The following is a 24,611-nucleotide window of genomic DNA, read 5'->3' on the forward strand; positions in this document are numbered from 1 at the left end:
TTACAATAAAGTAAGCTAAAGAAAATGTAATTAAGAAAATCGTAAGGAAAAGACATATATGATACTATAATGTATTTATCAAAATAATCCACATATAAGTGGACCCACACAATTTAAACTGGTGTTGTTCAGTGGGTCAAGCGTATATTATATATAAAACTGTATATTTAGTATATAGTTTAAGTTAAAATATATGATATATCTTTAATATTTATATATTATTTATATGTATTTTTATCGTTATTTATATATGATACGTATCTATAGATATGGATATAGCTTTTTTAAATTTAATTTTTATCTTTTTAAAATTTATTTGACAGAGAGGGAGAGAGAGAGATATCACAAGCAGAGAGAGGCAGTCAGAGGGAGAGGGGGGAGCAGACTCCCTACTGAGCAGAGAGCCCGATCTGGGGCTTGATCCCAGGACCCTGGGATCATGACCTGAGCTAAGGCAGAGGCTTAACCCACTGAGCCACCCAGGCGTCTCCTAGATATAGCTTTAATTAGAATCAAATGTAGCAAAGGATATGGAGGAAAAGAAAAAGGAGATGCCCTTCTTCTCTGTAGTTCTCCAGCCAGGGGGAATCCAGTTGAGATGGCACAGTAAGGAAAGCTGCCAGTTAGGCATAAAAGGTTCAAACCTTAGGGTAGTGAACTTAGTCCTCATGAGACCAGGGAGCCTATGTGCTCCTGTGTCTCTTATGGCATCTAGAATCAGTCTCCCAGCCCTGACAGGATATCCATCATAAATTGGAAATTTAGGTTGTCTATTCACAAAATAGAAAAGTTGGTGTTACCATCTCTTTGAGTGAGGGTTTCCCAGAGAAAAAGAACCAATAGGAGATACAGATACAGCTATAGATGATTTATTTTAAGGAATTGTCCCACACAGTTGTGGAGACTGGCATGTCTAAAATATGCAGAGCAAGTCAGCAGGCTGAAAACTGATGTGGGAGTTGATGCTGCAGAAGATGTTGTATATGTCTTTTCTCCTTCTTATGATTTTCTTAATTACTTTTTTCCTCTGGCTTACTTATCTTGATCTTGAGGCAGAATTTCTTCTTCTTCGGAAAACTTGGGGGTTTGCTCTTAAGATCTTCAACTGATTAGATGAGGCCCACTCACATTATCAAGGGTGATTATAAACTGTCGGCTAACCAAGTCTCAACAGAATACTTTCAGAGCAACAACACCTAGATTAGTGTTTGATTAAATAAGTGGGTCCTAGAGCCTGGCCAAATTGACACATAAAACTAACCATCATACTATATGTAGCATCAATAAGTGTAGAATAAAGCCACGGGTATCTTTTTTTTTTTGTAATTTAAATTTATTTATTTATTTTTTCAGCGTAACAGTATTCATTGTTGTTGCACAACACCCAGTGCTCCATGCAATACTAAAGCCACAGGTATTTTTAATAGCATTATTGCCTATGAGATAAGAGAAATGACCACTTGTTGGGAGTGGGGGGGATAGCAGTGAAAGCTAGGAAAGAGACCATTGGAGCGGCCACTCTGGTCAGGCATTGTAAGGGATTTGTGTAGTTGTATCAGGAAGAATGCACAAGCATGTTAATTCCATTATTCTTCATCATGACTTTCCCCGCCTTCAGCTGACGAGTATAAAAGGGACAGATCAGAGAGAAACCATTGGAAATGTTGCTGCTGGGGAGATCTTACTCAACATAGCACTGTTACATAAATGACCATCATAAAATTAAAAGGGTGTATCAGCATGTCTCTATCATGCTTCTCTAAACTGATGACTCTTTGTATTTATATGTATCAGTCTGTCTGGCTCTCTATGGTATGATTTGCCGTCTCTCCGTTAGCCTTTTTTATTTCATTTCTTGCATCAGTTGACCAAAAAGAAATTTTAAAAGTCATTTTTGTTTCAGTTGTGTAAATGAGATCAATGAACTATTCCCTTTTAACTGGGAAACTCCCTTTTATCTGGGAAAGGATAGTTGTCTTACTTCTTACTGTTCTATAACTAGAACTAGAACTTTATGCATCTTTATGCATCTTTATGCATCTGTCCATACAGATGCAGCTCCAAGTCCTGAAGAGAGTCTGGTGGACACCCTGCCCTTGAGAGCAGTGTACTAATGGAACTGAGAACTCACTGTCCTCTGCAGCGGCGAGGAGAACTGCACACACCCCTTGTGTCATGAAATCCACAACTGGAGGGACACTGCATTTTTTAAAAGGGAGAGAAATGGCTGCAGCCCACTGACTGCAAGCAGCTGCTGCTTGTTGTCTTCCACTGTGAGAACACCTTTCTGACAGGTTCTCAGGCTTGAGTCTGAGGTCAGAACAGGATTATCACAGGAACCCCCTTTGCACTGACAGCTGCTCTGTTGGTTAGTGCACTGACTTCAGCTCCATGGCTTCTGAAGAATGTTTAATAATTTTCTCACTACCAAATGTTTTCCCTTAGAAAGCTGTAATCATGTGTTTTAACTGGTTTTGTTTTTTGCAAGAGATTATAATCCTTCCCACTCCCGCCCAAATCAGATGAAATTTTTGTCCCTGGCCTGCTCTTGTGTGCTTTACTTAACAAATTTATCAAGTTTATCAATTGTAACTGTTACTGTTCAGTCTTCTCTTTATTATTATCTGGGAATAGATAATTTGTCTTCCAGAACAAGTCAGCTCTCAAGAGAGGCCCAGTCATTATATTGAACTGCTGGTTCCTGTAGCAAAGAAACTCCCCATGGGAAATAAGGAATTCTGTTGAGGGTGTAGCATCCTTACCCATGGCTGGGACCCTGATGCAAGGAGGTAGGAAGAAATCCACTAGTGAGAACTGGGATGTCTTTGTTGGTGTACTGTCTGGGATGGTTAACTTGCCATGTGATGATGAGGTTCCAGCCCATTTGGATCTAATTTTATTTTTAACGTTTTATTTATTTATTTTGAGAGAGAGATGGAGAATGCAGTCATGAGAGGGAGGGAGGGAAAGAGAGAATCTCAAACAGACTCCATGTGAAGCACAGAACCCAATGCGGGGCAAGATCTCACAACCAGAGATCCTGACCTGAGGGCTCTCAACCAACTGAGCCACCCAGGCACTCCCCAGCACCTTTGAATCTTGATACCAGAATATTCTATAGGAAAAACATTTCTACCTCTACATGAAAACTGTTAAATAGCATTCTCTTGTCAGGTTGAGTACATTTCTATTTCCAGTGGAAATATGTTTGTCCTTATTTTCCATTTATGTAGTATGTAGCTCATTGATGATGGGCTGGATATTGGAAGGCTGGGTAGGAAGAGAAAGAAAGTAGGCTTACTAAAAATGTAGTTTTCTTTCTAATTTCCATATTAAGTCCATCGTGATAGTATAGCCCAATTTGTATGAATAAAATTTTATCTATGATCTTAGAAACTGCTGCAAATAATCTTAAGTTTTAAAAGTGGATATTTTTAAACGGTTTGATTTTAAAATATGGGCTATGTAATATATAAAATTCACCTGGGGAAAGGGAGGCCGGGAATATGTCAAAGGGATGGACAGTTATTTTCCAAGGTTGATGAGCCTGGTTCTTTTGAAATTCGTATTACTATTAAAAGTGTATTATCTTATGTGTCAAGGTATCTTCAGCATTTAGAATGCTTTCAGCTGCAATTAATAGAAAACCTCACTTTAACTATCATAAACAATAAGGGAATTTATTAACCAACATAACAAAGAATCCAGAGGCGGGGCTGTAATTTAGTTGTGATAAGAGCCCTAGGTCCTTCATCTTTGGAATCCTAGTCTAAGCAGGCCCTCCTACCCGGGCAGGTTTATACTCAGGCTTGATCTCTTTACAGTTACAAAATAGCAGTGAGGATGTCAGGAATTGACAACTTAGAGATGCAGAAAAGTAGGCCCCTCTTTCTTGTGTCTCCCCTTTAAGAGTAAGAAAACTTTCCTAGTACTTCCCCTGAAGATATTTTTTCATATATTTCCAAAATTTCATCATGTGTCTAGGTAGAAAACAGTTATTGACTGGGGGGAGAGACCACCATGACTGATTCAGACACTATCTTACAGAGCTCACTACAAAATTAACAGGGTTCAGTGCAAACTGAAAATGTGGTACCCAGGCCAGGGGGCAAGGAAATTAATCTACTCTTCCCTTGAGCCCACCACCCCGGTCCACAGTGGAGGGCAACCACAAGGGATTGCTGCCTGTGTGCCAGGATGTACAGAGATACCTCTATTGTGTGTGGGGGGGGGGGGCGGGGGGAGTGAGGCTCCAGCCAGTTAACCCATGGCACTATCAGCTCGAGGTAGGAATGGCCACCTTCTCCCCTTGCACTGAGATTCTTTTTTAATAATTTTTAAATTTTTTTATAAACATATAATGTATTATTAGCCCCAGGGTTACACTGAGATTCTTTTTTTTTTTTTAAGATTTTATTTATTTATTTGACAGACAGAGATCACAAGTAGGCAGAGAGAGAGAGAGAGAGAGTGAGGAGGAAGCAGGCTCCCCGCTGAGCAGAGAGCCTGATGCGGGGCCCGATCCCAGGACCCTGAGATCATGACCCGAGCTGAAGGCAGAGGCTTTAACCCACTGAGCCACCCAGGTGCCCCTGCACTGACATTCTTAAGAGTAGGTGTCCAGTCTACACGTGTGCTCAGGCCCCCACTATGGATGGTGGGTGGCAGTGGAACATGGACTTTCCCCACCCGTCTTGGGATGGAAGAGGGTAGCTGAGGACCACATATGCCAGGGCTCCAATGCATGTACCATTGTTTCATCATATTTCACTTATAAAACACAAATGCAAAGATAAAGTTCTTAAGAATTTCAGGTCAGCAACCACAGAGCATTAAACCCCAAGTATAGGGCCTTTTGGGGCATGAGGCCTGAGTGATAGTATTGGTCATACTCCTATTAAACCAGTGCTAAAATTTCCTTGGGATTGAGACTATGCCCGGCCACCCCTGACAAATATCAGGGTGGCTTTCTGAACAAAATGGGTCTTTGTCAGAAAGGAAGACATGGAAGTGAGAGGGAAAAGTAGGTAATAAGTTGGGAATCACCAGTGTCTGGCATTAAGAAGCCATGACCAGAGAAGAGGTAGTAGTTTGGAATATTAGCCCCAAAGTGCAACTCACAAGAGCAGATGTTCTGAATTCACATTGGAAACTCCAGGATGGTTAGCGGCAAAGATTTATTTATTTAACACTGATTAACACTTGTCAGCTAGTCTGATAAGGAAAAGTCCCTACGCTCAAAATTTTACCTCAGATAGCACAAGGCATTTATTCTAACTATATTAGTAAAGGTGCTTTTAGGTTTTTGTGAAATTGTTCTTATTTTGACTCATATATCTAAGACATTTAATAATTGTTACATATATTACAGTTTACAGATAAATCTTAGCAATTTATTACCTAGGTCATTTTGAAAGAATTATCAGGTAATATTTTCAGTAAAGATTTTGCTAGAGAATTATGCCCTAATGTCCTAACACATTTTATATAATAAATTAACTTCTTATTCTTATCATTCTTGGGAGAATTGAGAAGAAAGTCATTGAAGTCATTTTCTGTAGGGCTTAATTAATTCTCTGGTGAACCCCAGTTGAGAAAGGCTCAGGTACTTTGTTTAATTCAAGACCAGAGGCTTTGTGTAATTCAAACTACTTAAAAATAAAGATTACCACCAAAAAATTAAGTAAGCGTATGTTTTATTGACAATATAAAAGTGTTTGAAAGAATATATGAAGTGTGAAAACCTTTATAATTGTACCTTTGGAGTACACCTGCAAACAAAACATATCTCCCCCTTCCCAATTTTTATGCTTTTTATTTCTGTTTTCTAAATACATTGGCCAGAATGGCACTTCTCTTATTAAAAAGCTTTTCTCTGTTGCTAAATTTTTTTTTCTTTCTTTAAAGATTTTATTTATTTACTTGACAGAAAGAGATCACAAGTAGGCAGAGAGGCAGGCAGAGAGAGAGAGAGGGAAGCAGGCCCCCTGTTGAGCAGAGAGCCCGATGCGGGACTCGATCCCAGGACCCTGAGATCATGACCTGAGCCGAAAGCAGCGGCTTAACCCACTGAGCCACCCAGGCGTCCCTCTGTTGCTAAATTTAAAAAGAAATATAACAGCATGATTTTCATTACCTCCTCAAGTTACAGTGAAATTTATTTTTGAAATTTAACTTGGGAAAAAGTATTTAGGAAGCAGTGAGATTATAGTGGAAATATATATGTTTTGGAGCTAGATAGATCTTGGTTCAAACCTGGTTCTGCCACTTATCAAGTTATTTCAGTTAAATTATTTAACTTCTCTGGCCTGCTTAGCTCCTCTATCAAATAGGGTTGAAAATTCTTGCTTTTCAAAGACATTAACATTTCTTGAGTTTCTGCAGTGTGCCAAGCACTCTGCTATATGTGTAAAGTAGCTCTAATTCTCAAAACAAGCCTGAGAAGTATGGTAATAGCATATGGTTATATGCCACAGGTAAGCATTTTATACAGATTACTTAAGTAACAGATCTAGTTGGTAATTTTCAGGTGGAGGAAGGATGAGGTGAACCCAGAAGAGAGGTAACAGATTATTGCCATTGTCAAGGTGTGATATTTGGATGATTTAACTTTGAGCAGTGGCATTGGGATGTAAAGGAAAGAATGAGTTCATGAAATATTTCGAAAAGAGTAAGCAATGGAATTGTGTTTAAAATGGAACATTAGGGTCAAGGAGGGTTTTTAGGTTTCCATCTTAAGAATCTTGAATAATAAAAAAAAAAAAAAAAAAAGAATCTTGAATAAGTGAAATTTGGTTTTGAAATTGTGTTAGACCTTTTTGGATTGGTCCCTAACACAAACTAGGTTTAGTAGCTTTAGAAAGATTTTTCATCAGTCTCTTTCACTCTTATTATAAAATGGGGCTTTACAGTGATGTACCTTGTGGGGTTATTTTAAGGACTTAATGAGTTAATACGAAAAATATTGACTTGTAATAGCACTTGGCATATATTAAATGTTAGCTATTTTTCTTCTAATTTGCACAGGATTATGTGCATGGACTTGCTTTTTCTTTCATTCTCCCATAGCTTTTTAGACCATGTAGTTTCTTCTATGTAATTTTTAAAAATGTTAAGTTACTCATTTTTTTTTTTTTTAAGATTTTATTTCTTTATTTGACAGAGATGACAAGCAGGCAGAGAGGCAGGCAGAGAGAGGGGGGAAGCAGGCTCCCCGCTGAGCAGAGAGCCCGATGTGGGGCTCGATCCCAGGACCCTGGGATCATGACCTGAGCCGAAGGCAGAGGCTTTAACCCACTGAGCCACCCAGGTGCCCCAGTTACTCATTATTTTAACAATTAGTGTGGTTTTTACATTTATTCAGATAAACATGGAAGTAAAGGAGGAAAGCTTGGGAGCTGCACATGTGCATTGAGTTGAATCTTTGATGTGAAAGTGTTATGTACAATCTGGGGAAAACTGGGGTAGGCACAGTAGAGAACATAACTTACAGGAGTATGCCACATTAGAAATGTAAACCGCAGTAAAAATGTAGTGTTCCTATAAAATATTAGAGGAATAGCCAACTCTGTTGAATCTTTCTTAATAAAACTTCTTTTTAATCGAGCCCCGCATCGGGCTCTCTGCTCAGCGGGGAGCCTGCTTCCTCCTCTCTCTCTCTCTCTGCCTACTTGTGGTCTCTGTCTGTCAAATAAATAAATAAAATTTAAAAAAAAAACAAACTTCTTTTTAACGGCAAAACTACGGAAAATAGTATATTGCAGCTTCCTGAATTTCTACCACCTAGAATTAACAAACTCTGACATTTTGGTGGTGATGGTGGTGATTTTACTTCAGACTTTCTTTTAATCAAAGAAACAGATATTAGTAGATTAAAAAAAAATGGAGGTCCCCTTTTATATAGTTGGGTGAAGCTAAACTGAAACAAATCCCAGAATTCTACTGGCTTACCACTATTTCTCACTCACATAACACTGCCATGTAACTATTCCTGGTTGGTAGCTGGCATTTCATGAGGGGATGTAAAGAGCCAGACTCTTTCCATTTTAGGATTTTTACCACCTTTAGCACATGGTTTCGAAGGTCATAGTGCTCATGCATAATAAGCAGATGGAAAAGTAAAGAGAAATTGTGGAAGGCGCTCCCAACTGTTTTAGGTCCTTGGTCTTCATGTGACATGCCTCATTTCTGTTCATATTCCACTGGTGAGAAAGAGTTACAGGACCCATCTAGATGGAAGGGTGCTTGGAAATACAATCCTTGGCCTCCCAGCAACAACTTATGAAGAGGACATACAAATCTTTAATGAACGGTTAGTTTTCTCTGGTATCTTTACTTTGTTCAGCTTTCCTATACTTTATGTTTACCTTTCTTTCCAGAGGCAACTACCATCTTGAATATGTAGCATATACTTCAAGTTCTTACATTTTTGCTGTGTGTATACATATTGCTTTGTGTGTGTTTTTTTTTTTTTTTTTTTTTTTTTTTTTTTTTTTAGACAATTTACTTCCCCCTTTTATTAATTTTTTCAGCGTAACAGTATTCATTCTTTTTGCACAACACCCAGTGCTCCATGCAAAACGTGCCCTCCCCATCACCCACCACCTGTTCCCCCAACCTCCCACCCCTGACCCTTCAAAACCCTCAGGTTGTTTTTCAGAGTCCATAGTCTCTTATGGTTCGCCTCCCCTCCCCAATGTCCATAGCCCGCTCCCCCTCTCCCAATCCCACCTCCCCCCAGCAACCCCCAGTTTGTTTTGTGAGATTAAGAGTCATTTATGGTTTGTCTCCCTCCCAATCCCATCTTGTTTCATTTATTCTTCTCCTATCCCCCTCCCCCCCCCATGTTGCTTCTCCATGTCCTCATATCAGGGAGATCATATGATAGTTGTCTTTCTCCGATTGACTTATTTCACTAAGCATGATACGCTCTAGTTCCATCCACGTCGCCGCAAATGGCAAGATTTCATTTCTTTTGATGGCTGCATAGTATTCCATTGTGTATATATACCACATCTTCTTGATCCATTCATCTGTTGATGGACATCTAGGTTCTTTCCATAGTCTGGCTATTGTAGACATTGCTGCTATAAACATTCGGGTACACGTGCCCCTTCGGATCACTATGTTTGTATCTTTAGGGTAAATACCCAGTAGTGCAATTGCTGGGTCATAGGGTAGTTCTATTTTCAACATTTTGAGGAACCTCCATGCTGTTTTCCAGAGTGGTTGGACCAGCTTGCATTCCCACCAACAGTGGAGGAGGGTTCCCCTTTCTCCACATCCTCTCCAGCATCTGTTTTGTTTGTGTTTAATTTTATGTCACTTTGTAACATTTTGATCAACATTATGTTTTTGAAATCTAAGAATCTACATTGAGATCTAGTTCATTCATTTTAACTGTGATATAAATATACTCCAATTGTTATTTATACTTTTCCCTATTGATGAACTTTTAGGTGGTTTTTGATTTTTAATTATTATGGACATTAAGAGCATTAACATTCTTTATATATGTCTCCAAGGACAAATGCATTTGTTGCCTAATATTACCTGGAACCTTAAGTGTTGGGTCAAAGACTGTGTGTACATACTCTGTTTTATCAGATACTGCCAAATTGCTCTCTAATGTTTTGACTTCATTTTACATTCAGAGTTTATGGTTGTCCCCATTTTCTCATATATTCACCAAACTTGAGGGAATTTTTAGACTTTAACAGTCTAATGTGGGATATTTTGATTTGTTTTTTCCTAATCTCTATAAAGTGACACTGAACATCTTTTTTATATGCAGTTGGCCATTTAGGTCCCTCTTCCATGATTGACTGTTCATATTCTTCCTGTATTTTTTTTATTTGTTTACCTTTTTCTAACTGATTTATAGTTCTTTATGTATTCTGCATATTAATTCTTTCCTACTTGTGTTACAGATTCCCTCTTTTCAATTTATCTCATGTTTTACCTTTTTCATGGTAACTTACCATGAAAGGGTTTTAAATTTTGATATAGTCAGTTGTGCTGTCTTTTCCTTTATGAGTTGCTATGTAGTCTTAAAACATGGTGCCCAAACCCTTTGAAATTCCTCCATCAGGGGAGTCTGTATCTCCCCTTAAATCTGGGCTAAATGATTCCTTGAACAATAGAATATAGCAGAGGTGACATAGTGCCAGATGTGGGGGCCCAGGCTTTAGGAAACTGGCCTCTTCTATTTCCTGTCTCTTAGGATGTTTTTAGAATATAGCCATCATCCTATGAGGGAGCCCAAGCCCTGCAGAAAGGGAACATATAGACTACAAACAGCCAGTACTAATTTGCCATCTACATGAATGAGCCACCTTGGAAATGGATCCTCTGGTTCCAGTCAGACCACCCCAGCGACATGGCATGGAGCAGAGATGAACTGTCCCTGCTGAGCCTTGCCCATATTTCAGATTCTTGAACAAAATTAATGATTATTGTTCTTTGAGGTCACTGAGTTTTAGGGTAGTCTTGTTATGCAGCTGGAATAATAGCATTTTGTGTCTTATCTAGAAAAGCCTTTCTTACCCCAAAGTCAGACAGATATTTCCCTTGTTTTTATTATATTCAAAGCTTGATTTTTCATTTTGTAATATATCTACAACTTATTTTCCTTATTGTAATAAAAAATAAAATAGAATTTAACATTTTAATCATTGCAAAGTATACAATTTAGTGACATTTAACATATTTACAGTGTTATGCAACCATTACCCCTAATTCCAAAAGTTTTCACCCCAGAAGGAAAACCTGTACCCATTATGTAACTTATTTTTACGTATGATTTGATATAGGGATCTAATTTCTTTTTGCCAGATATATAGCCAATTTTCTTAGTACAATTTATTGAGTAGCCCATTCTTTCTTTCATAAAGGTAAAATGCTTTCTCTCTCTCTCTTTTTAAGATTTTATTTATTTATCCGAGAAAGAGAGAGAGAGAAAGAGAGCACAGACAGGGGAGGGAGAGAGGGAGAAGCAGGCTCCCCACTGAGCAGAGAGCCTGATGCGGGACTCAATTCCAGGACCCTGAGATCATGACCTGAGTCAAAGCCAGACACCAAACTGACTGAGCTTTTTTTTTTTTTTTTTTAAGATTTCATTCATTCATTCATTCATTCATTCATTCAACTGAGTTGGTTTTTTTTAGAGATTTTATTTATTCATTTAGAGAAAAGACAAGGGTGTAAGTAGGGGGAGGAGCAGAGGGAAAGAGAGAATCTCAAGCAGACTCTGCTCTGAGCACAGAGTCCAATGTGGGCCTCGCTCCCATGACTCATGACCTGCGCTGAAATCAAGAGTCAGATGCCCAACTGAACAAGCCATCCAGTGCCCCAAAATGCTTTCTCTGTTGTATACCAAGTTTCCTACATATGCTTAGGTGTTTTTTTAAGGGCCGTTTATTCTTCTCAGTCCTCTAATATTTATAAAATATATTACTTTGTTGGCCAGGCTTTATCATCTCTTTAGTTATTCTCTCCGTGTGTATGTATTCTTTTCCCTAATAAACTGTAACAGATCTCTGAATGGTGTTCCTCGTGATGGATGGTAGAACTTTCCAAAAATTACATACTGGCTTCATTGAAACTTTATTATGCTTTATATGTTTTAGTGTAAAGTCATATGTTCTTATGCAGATCAATCTAACTATATTATTAATAAATGTACTTTGATAGTACTAGTCGTATGCTGATTTGAAATTTTGTATTTGGCAAGAGAGGTTTTTGACTAACATATGGCAGAAAAGTGGTCACATAAGGGAAAATTCTGCCCTCTTTAATACCAGCAACTGGCAAATAGAATCCTCCACATTCATGGCTGGATAGAGAAGTATTTAATTTAAAGGGGGCATCATCTGTAAGGGAAAAGTATCCATGCTGCACTGAACTCCTACCTTTTCTTTTTTTATGAAAACCTGGGCAAGTTGTTAAAACACTGTTTAGCCAGGCCATATTTCTTAAATGCTTTTTATTTTAAAAATGGGGTCCTATTTTTAATACTCATGCTAGTTACAGCCCATATTTTCACCAGTGAAACTTTTTCTGCCATTTAATGTATTAATTAGCCAAGGGTCAGTTGTCTACCAAAATGCAGACAACAGAGGCACTTACAGTAGCCATCCCTAGAATATGGATTTTTATTATGACTACAATTGACCACCCTCTGAAATATATATATTTTAATATTTCAAACAAAGTAAGTTGCAGACATCATGATCAAGTGTAGTCAGTATTTTTTTAAGTAAACATATTTCCTAAAAGAGTAATATAGATGTCAGTTCTGCCTACAGACTTTATTTGGGCTTTTAATCCATTCTGAATGTATGGAAAGAGGTCCATTTTAATGAAACAGAAACAGTCTTGAAAATATTAGTTCCGGGGCGCCTGGGTGGCTCAGCGGGTAAAAGCCTCTGCCTTCAGCTCAGGTCATGATCCCAGCGTCCTGGGATCGAGCCCCGCATCGGGCTCTCTGCTTGGCTGGGAGCCTGCTTCCTCCCCTCTCTCTCTCTCTGCCTGCCTCTCTGCCTACTTGTGATCTCTATCTGTCAAATAAATAAATCTTAAAAAAAAAAAAAGAAAGAAAAAATTAAAAAAAAAAAAAGAAAAAAAAAAGAAAATATTAATTCCTACCAAATCGTCGTAAGCCTCAAATTCTGTTATGTCTTGGTATGATTCTGAGATATTTGAAGCTTTATAACATTGCTAATGTTAGAAAAATCAATTACTACTGGTAACTTAAATTTTTGGATAAAGGGGCGCCTGGGTAACCCAGTTGTTAGGCATCTGCCTTCGTCTCAGGTCATGATCCCAGGGTCCTGGGATCCAGACCCTGGTCGGGCTCCTGCTCTGCTAGAAACCTGCTTCTCCCTCTCCCCCTGCTTGTGTTGTCTCTTGCTGTCTCTCTCTCTCTGTCAAATAAATAAATATTTTAAAATAATTTTTGGATACAAATCTTCAAGATGCTTTATTGCTTAGTTTGTTAAAATAGAAATTAGGACATATATGTGTTTATAAATAGTGATGTTTTGCTTTTGTGCATAGAATGCTGAGGAATCTAAAAATAAAATTGTCAAAAATAATGTAATATCCCATAAATAAAATAATTTGGAAATATGTGTTATCCATAAAAATTAGTTGTATTTATTCTTTTCTTCATTTCTTGTAGCTGTTGTCACATAGCACACTCTATTAACAGTATGATAAGCAAGCAGCTGCCTTCACAGCCATTGCCAGTACTGGAGATTTTTCTAGGCCTTTAGCACTCTTCTTTCATCTGTAAGGACAGGCAAGGCAGCTGTCTTTATGTAGTGGTGTAGTGTTGGCATGGTTTGCTAAGGCAGCTGCTGGTCTGACTTCACAGCTGGGGAAATAGCACTTGGTATTAGCAACAAAATTTAACAGAAGTATGAAAAAGACAATTGGCAGGGGGAAGTCTTTTTTAATCTTAGATCTTGGCCAGTTCAAATGGAATGGGGCTATTGATTCCTCCTAAAAATGTGGATAATTAATGGAAGGATATTGAAGTAGTTTTAATAGAGTTTCCTGGGAGCTTTTTCTTTTTTCTTTTCTTCTCTTCACCTTTCTTCTCTTCTTTTCTTTCTTTCCTTCCTTCCTTCCTTTCTTCCTTCTTCCTCCCTCCCTCCCTCCCCCCATTCCTCCCTCCCACCCTTCTTTCCTTCCTTCCTTCCTTTCTCTTTTTTTTTTTCTTCAGAATCTCCCCTTCCTAATTTAGGACTGGGACACACAACTAGGTTTTTGGTTTGTTTTATTCAAATGTGGGCTACATAGTCAAAATTCCTTTTATCTGTAGACAGCATATGAGGGGTTTTTCATATATTAACCATGGTTATAATAGCTTGTTAGAAAATTTAAGAGTATTTATTAATTTTTTAATATTTTAAAAGAGCAGGTAATTGCATAAATACTGGTGTTTTCCAGAGATCCCAGCTGAAGTTCGTGAACACACTTGAGAACTGTTGGGTAAATTCACATTGACCCCCTAACAGCTCTGACTTTAGGTTTCAGGACTGGTCCTCTCAGCTTTGTTGACAGAAATTTCATGAGAGAAACTAGTGTTACAGAACCAGAAAGATGCAGACATTGCCTGCAGCTGGGCATTTAGCCAGAAATTTGGGGATAATTCTGGTATTTTGAGATTCATCCTCATTCTCAAAATCCCAGAGATATCAGTCATGTCTTTAATTTGAGGAGAGTCAATTCTTGAAACTTAGCTATGCTGAGATAGGTATAAAGCACTGTTTTTGCCATTGACAACTTGTGAATCTCTTGAAAATGTGATTTTATTTCTACCCTTTTCCCACCACACTTCCTTGAGTGTGCAGCCTGGGTTGGCGAAGGAGTTAGGGTGGACTCTGTTGCCATCTATTTACCTACTTCCTGTGGGATTAAAATACAGTCCCTGCACCTCCTCAACAGCTCAGATATGTTGTAGTTTTTACCCTGCAGTTTTAAGTTCACTGTGCTCAGCTGTCTTGTCATCCAGTTGGAAGCTGTGTGCACTACTTGAGTCTTAGATCTCCGGGTGATTTATCCAATTTAGCTTACTTATTAACCTCCTCAACAAATTTCCTTGTCAGCTGGCCACATTAAAATAAGTTAAATGCACATACTATGCTTTACCTTCTTTTTAAAAATTTTATGTATTTATGTATTTATTTAATGCGTGTGTGCGCGCGCACACACACACGGGAAGGGGTAAAGGGAGAGAGAATTTCAAGCAGATTCTGTGCTGAGGGTGTGGAGCTCATCCCACTGTGGTCTTGATTTCCCAACCCTGAGTCCATGGCCTGAGCCAAAACCAAGAGTTGGATGCTTAACCAGCTGAACCACCCAGGTGCTCCATATGCTCTGCCTTCTTCCATAGCAGCTGGTCAAAGTAATTAGCATGAGCCTGAACATGGAAAACAATTTTCCCCTTAAACTCTTTCCCTCTGATTTCTAATATCCAAGTCATAATTTCTTATGCTGAATAATCAAACAGAAGATGCATATATCTGCCTTCTCTTTAGATCTGATTAAATTGTTGAAACTGTTTTCTCTTTCATTCCAAGTGACTTTGGTAATGAACTTAACTTTTAAACACTTAAAACCAAACCTTTCAAGATCATGCTAGCTAATTTGACTTTAAAAAAAGGTGAGTTTAAAATCTTGGAAGACCTGTGTTTCATTATAAGCAGCATGTTGATTTAGGAGGACTAAGGGCAGGAGGTTTGACTAGGTGACATCTCAGAGAGCCTCAAGAATGTAATTTTTAGACTACATTTAGTTTATTTTGTTCCGCGATGTCTTTCTTAACAATTTTGTATTGTGGGGAAGTGAACATTGAAGATTTCTGGCTTAAATTTATACAAACACAATGTGTTACATACAGAGAAAATAGAATAGCAGTTACATCTTTGTAGTATTTGAGCATCTTTTTTCAATTGGTGATCTGAAAGAACAAAGGAAGTAGTGGATCAGTATGTCACACTGCCTCATTTGCGATTGAGGAAGGACTAGAAGATTTGAGGATTTTCATGTAGTTCTTTAAGATTTTATTGATTGATTGATTGATTGATTATGAGCAGGGGACGGGCAGAGGGAAAGAGTCTCCATCAGTCTCTGTTCCGAGTATGGCATCTGATGTGGGGCCTAATATGGGGCTTGATCCTACAACCCTGAGATTGTGACCTGAACTGAAATCAAGAGTCTGAGGCTCAACCCACGGAGCCCCCCAGGCACCTCTTTCATGTATTTCTCTAAATGATTAAATTTATAAATTAACTACCAAAGATTGTATGTCTCACTTTTTCTTTTCTTTTCTTTTTTTTAAGATTTTATTTATTTGACAGACAGAGATCACAAGTAAGCAGAGAGGCAGGCAGAGAGAGAGGAGGAAGCAGGCTCCCCACTGAGCAGAGAGCCTGATGCAGGGCTCCATCCCAAGACCCTGGGATCATGACCTGAGCCGAAGGCAGAAGCTTTAACCCACTGAGCCACCCAGGTGCCCCTGTCTCACTTTTTCTTAAAGACATATTTTTTCCTAGCATCTCATTAATCTGATTTAAAATTTAAATTTTATTTTTTAAATTTTTTTTAAATATTTTTTTATTAAATTTTATTTTTAAGCATAGGTTTATATCACTGATTTGTGTATTAGTAGGAAAAAGATTATACATATTTACAAAGATGGCTTCTTTTCAGGTATTTCAATACTAACTCCAAAAAATGATGACATATAATTAACATTGTGAGCTTCATTGCTTTTTCACGTGTGAGAAAACTCTTTTCAACAATTCTTTCTACCCCAAGGGTACTATAGATTGTTTGTACTGTCAATACTTTTCTCCGTTTCTTTTGTCCAATACAATGCACCTCCTTGGTCCCCTTTTTTTGAGAGTGGTGGTAGAATTTCACCTACCATTTAAAATGTAGATGGTGCATTATTTGGAAAAGTCGGCTTTGAAAAAAGTAGTTCAAATCTAAGTGAATTATCACCTAGGTTGTGTGTGTACCTAGACCAGCAACCCGATACTGTGGGAAAACTACACGCGACTTCGGAGATGGTGAAGAAAGAAAGGCTCTGCTGTACAGTTTCTTTTGCTGTGAAATAACAGCAGGGCTTCTTAATCATTTGTCTCCATCATTCTTTCAGAATCTGTAGTATATAACTCATCCTGCAAGACTCATGTCAAAAGCATAATATATAGGAGAGACCTTAGAAATAATTTGTCTAGAATAAGGCTCCTGTGACAACAGCTCTCCAAAACAGAGAAAAGAATCTGAAAATAATGTGACGTTCTAAAAACAGTGGCCACAGAACCTCTGAATTAGAACCTGGTGTCTTCTTCCCAGACATTTCTGCCTGATATGTATCTATTAATCTCCCTCCACATGTAAAGGATCAGAATATCTGTGGATGAGACCTCTACATCAGCCTTCAGTCCATCCCCCAACTACGTTAAGTCCTTGCTAAAAATGAAGAATCAATATTTCTGGCCCTTTTTATAAAAAGCTTCATCAACCCTTATGAACATCTATTTCTTAGTAAGATTATTTGGTTTCCGAGCAGAGAGGAGCTTAGAAGTGGTTTACTTCTAAAAACCATGTGGGAAACAGAGGCATGTTCTGGCATGGCAGGAGAAATCGAGAACATTGTGGAAAGAGACCAGGAAACTAAAAGGTGCCCTCCTTAAAAGGAGTTTCCTTAACAGAATACATAGTAACAGTTTCTTAATGATGGTGGAGACTAGGCTGATTTTTTTTGTTTATTTTTACTACAAATAAGTTATTGCTTGCACAATACATTTTTACATGCAGTTATGGTCACAATGATCTAAAAGGGCAAGTAAGTATGTGTATCTCTGATTAGGTATACTTTCTTTCTTAAAACCATCATGTAGGCAAAAGGACCAAAAACATAATGGACTGATTAATGGCATAAAATGTTTGATTGCCTGACTGCATCATGATGATACTTAAGGAATCAATATGTCTCTCAGCCAACAACAACTTTGTCGAAAGAGTGCCCTACTTCCAAATGTGTAAGGATGTGGTGTGACCACAAAAGATGCTTTTTTTTTTTCAGTCTGAGCAAAATTATCTTGAAGAGAAGGATGAAAGTATTAATAAAATCAGGTGAGGTAATGAATCCATTCTGAAGAATTAGTAGAGGTTTAAACTCCGCCCTGATCTTTCAGTAAGCGTCTCTGAAACTGTGATTACTGGTACATGTGGATAGAACTGAAAGTCAAAGCAGTAGTCAACACAGAACACCCCAGCACCCTCCTTCCCACTCTCATAGCTGGCTCAGCATATCCAAAGAGTCCTCTACTCATAGATTTTATGTTAAATGTTTGGCTTCACTTAATATTTGTAAATATATATGAACACTATTTTGGTTTTTTTTTAATTTATGTACGTAATCAAATCAAGAGTTCCCTGAACAGAAAACCCTTTATATCACTGAACTGATAGTCCAGTTTCTCTAGAAATCATAATGTAACAGTCTAATTAATGTACTTTTTTGACAGATTTTCCAAAAAAGTTGTCCTACCAATTCTCCTCATTAAATTTTTATTAAAAAATTTTTAAGCTTATATTTAAATTCTAGCTGGTTAACATACAGTGTAATACTAGTTTCAGGAGTAGAATTTAGTGATTCATCACTTACATACAATACCCAGTGCTCATCACAAGTGCCCTCCTTAATATCCATCACCCATCCAGCCCATCCCCCCCCACCTCCCTCCATTAGCCCTCAGTAGAGTCTCTTATGTTTTGCCTCCCCCTCTCTCTTCTTTTTCCCCATTCCCATCTACCAGTTTTGTTATGTCAAACACTTCAGTTTGGATTTAACTTGCTTGAACAAGTGGATTTTACCAGTGTCTTTGGAGAGAGAGGAAACATGACAAGTAGAGTATTTGTGATCTGGTGGCATTCAGTGCTAAAACATCAACCCATAATGTGTCCTGTAATGTTAGCATTCAGTCATTTTACTTCACTTGACCCAGTAACATAGTGAAAAGAACAAAGATTAGAATCAGAGAGATCAGGGTTTGAATCTGGAGCTGTACTATTTTTTTATCTGTATGACTTTGGGAAAGTTTTTTCATTTGGAGAATGGTGATAGTAACATCTACTTTTGAATTGTTTGTGTGAAATAAGTGAATTAACATGTAAATAGTAGGAGCTAAATAAAGCTCCATTAAAAAAAAGTCCAATGTTCAGTGAAGGGCTCTGTGTTTCTGTGGCATACCCCCACCTGTGTCTTGATAATAGGTTGTCCACATTTCACTTGGTAGATAAGCATTCCCCCATAGTACATTTAATTAGTAATTAAATCAGAAAACATCTGTCATTCTTAAAAGTTGTACTATTTGTTGACAGGTCTTCATTTATCTAGTTTGCTATTATGCCTTTATTTATGAACATGACTTGGTGGTATACTACTGAACACAAAAAACAGATTAATTGGCTTTTATAATAATAATACTTTAAAAATATAACATGAACTCTGCTTGTATATAGTGAGGAGAAGTCCAGATCACAAACCAGGTACTTTTTTTTTTATTGCTCTTTTGGTGATGGTTTTTAATTTTTTTAAAGAGCGTGCCCTTGGGGCAAGGGCAGAGGGAGAGGGAGACAATCTCAAGCAGGCTCCCCACTGAGCACGGAGCCTGACAAGGGGCTCTGTCTCAGGACCCTGATATCATGGCCTAAGCCAAAATCAAGAGTCAGACGCTTAAATGACTGAACTACCCAGGCATCCCTCCAATGATGGTTTTTATTTATTTAATTTATTTTTTTTTTTAACAGTGATGGTTTCTAAACACCATGTAGTAAATCAGTATCACTTGCTAGAGTACAGCTCTGTCTTTCTCATTTACTTAACAGCTGCTTTGGAAACACTCTTTTTTTTTTTTTTTTTTTTTTTTTTTTGGCCATTTTAAACAAATTATTTTTTTCCAAAAGAAATACATAGGTTAACAGAATCACAAATAGCCATGTAGTTTAAAACTGGTTTACAAAATGTGTCATGGAAAAAGAACAACGTAACTCAAGGGATCAAGTCCATATTTTACATGGTTTCAGAACTCATAGATTTCTCTTTGTAGCCTTCTGGCTCCTATGTAAGATGTCATAGGAGAGTAAACATATTAAATGTAAAGAGTCCTTTTAAAATAAAAGTGGTAAGCGATTTTCTTAATAATCCAGTTTTATTTTTTATTTGTATTTTTTTGGAAAGCTTTTATTTACTTATTTGACAGAGAGAGATCACAAGCAAGCAGAGGGAGAGGGAGAAGCAGACTCCACTCTGAGCAGGGAACCCAATGCGGGCTCAATCCCAGGGATTGAGATTGGGATCATGACCTGAGCAGAAGGCAAATGCTTAACCATCGGAGCCACACAGGTGCCTCTTTAATTCAGTTTTATAGTGTAAGGCAGTGTCAAACTATGAAAGGTAAAAATACACTCTATATCGTCTTTGATTTAAGAAATAAAAAAATTCCATTATTTTCCACTTATTCCATTTCTGTCAGTAATGACACACACAAATTATAGTCATCTGTTGTTGATGTTGTTTCGGTCTACTAAAACTGAGAGATGCACATCGCATGGACTGTTCTTTCAGGCCATGTAAAGCAGTGTAAGTCAGCTTTATCTTCATTAAACTTTCTGAACTATAATTTTGTGATTGTCCACTGTTACTTAAAATGATAAACTATGAGATTTTTTCCATTCCTAGTCCCTTAAGTACTAATTCCCTCTTCCTCTTTATCTCTTGCTATAGCTTTCATGTGAAGTTTTATATAATTTTCAGTGGAACAGGTTTTGAAAACTTTTAAAAAAATTTTTATTAGAGTGTACACACATGAGTTGGGGGGAGATGCAGGGGAAGGGGGAGAAGCAGGCTCCCCACTGAGTAGGGAGCCTGACACAGGGCTCCATCCCAGGAACCTGGGATTATGACCCGGGCATAAGTCATAAGCATTAGAAGGCAGATGTTTAACTGACTGAGCCACCCAGTGTCCCAAACACATAATATATGTTTAAGAAGAAATGAGTTATCCTTTATTTCCTTAATGATAATATATTAAATTTTGGCATTATTTAAGAAGGCAATAATTTAGGGGCTTTTTACTGGTTCTGAAACTAAGAGCATATTATGAAATAAAGAAATTTGTCATATCACCATACAATACTATTATTAACATTTTAATTTTTCTGAGCAAGGATATTATTTTTAGATGATTTTTTAATTAATTTATGTGAGTGAGGAGAGGGGCAAGGGAGAGGAAGAGAATCTCAGGCAGACTCCTTGCTGAGCATGGAGTCTGATACGGGGGCTCTATCTCACAATCCTCAGATTGTGACCTGAGCTGAAATCAGGAGTCAGATGCTTAACCGACTGAGCCATCCAGGCACCCTAGCAAGTATATTTTTTAAAAAGTGGGTTGCCATCATATCTCATATTTTTTTTGTTTATGATGATTTATTTGATTATAACATTTTATATTTTTGTAATATTTATTTGGTCTAAATTTTTATTTATTTTCTTTAATTTCTTTTCAGTCTTCCAGAATATCTCATATTTTATAGCCTATTTTCATTTATTAACTATATAATAAGAATACTTTTATCATATAGTCTCTTAAACTGTATTTTTATTGGTTGTATAGTATTCCTTGTAGAGATGTATCCTGATTTATTTAACAAATCTGCTATGCTTAGATACTTGGCTGTTTCTAAATTGTTTGTTCTAAGTAAAGCTGTAGTAAACATCTTGATGCCCGTCTCTTCTCACTAGTTTTGGTTAAAATCCTAAAAGTAAAATTGCTGGGCCAACTGGTATAAACACTCATTTTACCAAATTGCTCCCTAGAAAGGTAGTACTGGTTTAAAATCCCAGCCGGTCTATTCCTTCGCAAACTTAGGTATTCTGTTTTCAAATATGAGTCATATCAATAGCAAAAGTATTCAGATTTAATTTCATCTATTTGATTATTAATGAAATTGAGCATTTTTTTGATGTTGTTGTTTGTTTGGGGAGCAGATAGAAGTTGTGGGCCTAACGTGTCATTTATCTCTAAGGAATTCCTAGTTATATTCTGTATTCATTTATGTCTTGATATGCCTTAATTTTTTTTTAACTTCTTTAAGCCCAAATACTGATTTGAGGTTAAAGTAAACATAACAGAAGTCTTTTGTGTTATAAAATACCAAAATGTAACATTCTTATGGAACTAATAGCTTATATTGTAAATTTTCTACAGGGTATCCATAGTTTACAAGTTTTTTTATTCTTGAGAATACATTGCCATTCTTTCATATTTTATTTGAATTTATGACTTTCTAAATGTAAATAAAGTTCTAAAATATTCTGAGAATTGAATAGCCTCTTTGTATTAGGGATCTCAACTTTAAAGTCAGCAATTTTTAGATGATCACAAGTCTAAGATCAAATGAAATCAGAAAACAACTTTATTATGTGTTCAGGATGTAGACTCAAAGTAATAATAGATGGCAGATGTAGTTGTTTGACTGTCATATTAAACAAACAAACAAATAAATAAATAAAAGGGAAGAGGAAAGGAATGAAAGACAATTTCCTTACCAAGCAATCACACAGTTTATTGTCTAGGAAATAAAAAAAGGAGAAAACAGAGCCAGTGCTGTGTACTGTGGAGCACACAGATGTTCCTCTTGGCAACCATACAGTAGTAGGCAGGACTGGGGTTTTCGCAGACATAGAATGTGAGCCTTCTTTGTTGGAGACACAGTGTTGCCTGTGGTGGGAATTGCTGCAGTGATGGGAAAGTATCGTCATGTATTGTTGGATTGCTGTGATTTTCAATAGAGACAGTACATTAAAGTAGCTTTGTGGGCAGTGGATTGTTTCAGCCAAGCCTGGCTCATAACACACTCCTCTTGGCAAACTCTATTTAAAAGGTAGAGCTGGTATCATTTTGTGGTCATGGAGCCTGTCCCGTCCTTGGACATCAGAATTACTTTTTGCTAGCACTAGTTTTTAACAACCAATTTATTTACTGTGATCTAACAAAGGAGTTTGCCGCTATAAAGCTAGAACTGTAACCACTTTTCAAATGGAACTATTTCTTTTTTTTTTATTTCTTTCATTTTTACAGTTACCAAACTAGTCTCTTTCAGAATTGTTGGAGAAAGTATCTTTTTAATTGAGTTGCTGCTTCTTAGCCTGCTTGTTCGTTCAGGATAAGGTTTTATTACAAAATAGAAGGTGCAAAACTTACATGTTTTATATTAGCATTGGCGTATTTTTTGTTAATATATAAGTACTGTATTGTGAAATGTTTAAACCATATGTTTAAATCTAATCACTAGAAGGCAAAGGTAAGTATTTTTTAATTTGCCTGCTAGTGTTACCTGTCCCAGTCTTCCCTGTGGTTTACTTGAAGTAGAACAATTAGCTGTGCTGTACTAGATGTTAACAAAGATTTTAACTGTATTTTAAGGTTAATTTTTAGGTTAAAATTTTAAGGTTAAAATTTAAACTTTAAGGATTGATCCTTGAATTGTTTTTAGTTGCCCTCCCTTTCCTGCTTTTTTGTTAAATATAATATTGAATGAATTTTTATGGCCTTTTAGTTGCTTAGATAAAGTCTAAACAAGAAAGGAGACTATCAAAAATCATAGAGACTGGAACCTTTACAATCACCCCTAATTAGATGGGGTTGTTGAATAAGAGATTGAGCTAGTATGTTCATGGAGGCCTAGTGCTTGCAAGAGCCAGAAGAAAGTGAGACCCAGAGAAATTAACCAGTAATAATCTCTTCGTTTGTGAGGCGTCGATCCTAATTGATTTTAAAGCTCCTGATTCTCACATTTAAGTCTCTTCTGTGTCCTTCAGTCTCATCAAATCAAAGCAGCATTCATTATTTGAGCTCGTACTCTGTTGAAGGATTCATCAGATATGATCCTTACCTTGAAGAAACCTATATTCTAGTTAGAAAACAAGCTATGTACTCATTCAAAGTTGTTGGTAATGAAAGATTTTAATAGTTCAATACTAGAAGTCATACCCCAGAGCACTGCTTAAATGGCCAAATAAACTACATAAACAATAATTATTCTTGAAACTCAGTAAAAGGTATATATCCTTAGGCTAGGGAAGCCTTTTTCATAAAAATTGGGTTTTGAGGGTGCCTGTGTGGCTCAGTTGGTTAAGCGACTGCCTTAGGCTCAGGTCATGATCCTAGGTCCTGGGATTGAGTCTCATACCAGGCTCCTAGCTCAGCAGGAAGTCTGCTTTTCCCTTTCCCTCTACCCCTCCCCACTGCTGATGCTCTCTCTCTCTCAAATAAATAAATAAAAATCTTTAAAAAAGAAAAAAGAAATTGGGTTTTGAGGTAGGTCTGGATTTTCTCGTCTGCCTCACTGGTGAATTTCCACTTACTCTATAAAATTTAACATAAATACCAGTTATTCTCCCTAGGGCTCCCTGACATTTTTTTCTCTAATAGGCTTATGTGCATTTACATATACCTCTAGTATAGTATTCCATATTTTGTTATAGTTGTTTATCTCTCCTGCTAGACTTCTGAACTCCTTAAGATCACACTTATTCTTCATATCCCACGTATCTGTGTGGTACATACAAATAGGAATTCATATGACAATAACACATTGTTACGGACTGAATTATGTTCCCCCAAAGTTTGTATGTTGAAGCCCTAACCCTTAATGTGACTATATTTGGCAAAAGGACCTATAAGAAGGTAATAAACGCTAAGTGAGGTCATTAAGGTGGGATCCTAATCCAACAGGATTGGGGTCCTTGTAAAAGGAGAAGAGACACAGGATCACTCTCTTGCTATGTGTGCACTGAGTAAGGGCCATGTGAGGACATAGTGAGAAGACAGCAGTCCGCAAGCCAGGAGCATGATCTTTTCCAGAAGGCAAATTAGCCAGAACCTTAATCTTGAACTCCTAGCTTCCAGAACTGTGAGAAAATAAATTTCTGGTGTTTAGGACACCCAGCCTGTAGTATTTTCTTATAGCAGCCCAAGCAGACTAATACATACATATATAAAAAATAAGTGCAAGAGTAATACTCC

The 24,611-nt window shown here is 37.3% G+C and overlaps 1 protein-coding gene across 3 annotated transcripts in view; it reads left to right on the forward strand.

Moving 5' to 3' along the window:
* MRPS28 (mitochondrial ribosomal protein S28) overlaps positions 1–24,611 on the forward strand; it is a 113,550-nt gene that overhangs the window by 70,993 nt on the left and 17,946 nt on the right. The window contains exon 4 of one of the 3 annotated variants that reach the window (XM_046006098.1): positions 2,053–2,115. The exons of the other annotated variants lie outside the window; for them this stretch is intronic. Coding sequence (XP_045862054.1) covers positions 2,053–2,100 — 48 coding nt within the window. The 3' untranslated portion in view covers positions 2,101–2,115. Of the gene's footprint in view, positions 1–2,052; positions 2,116–24,611 lie in introns of those variants that run through there. 3 annotated transcript variants of the gene reach the window in all.

This window comes from Meles meles, chromosome 1 (assembly GCF_922984935.1).
Source record: "Meles meles chromosome 1, mMelMel3.1 paternal haplotype, whole genome shotgun sequence".
NCBI lineage: Eukaryota > Metazoa > Chordata > Mammalia > Carnivora > Mustelidae > Meles > Meles meles.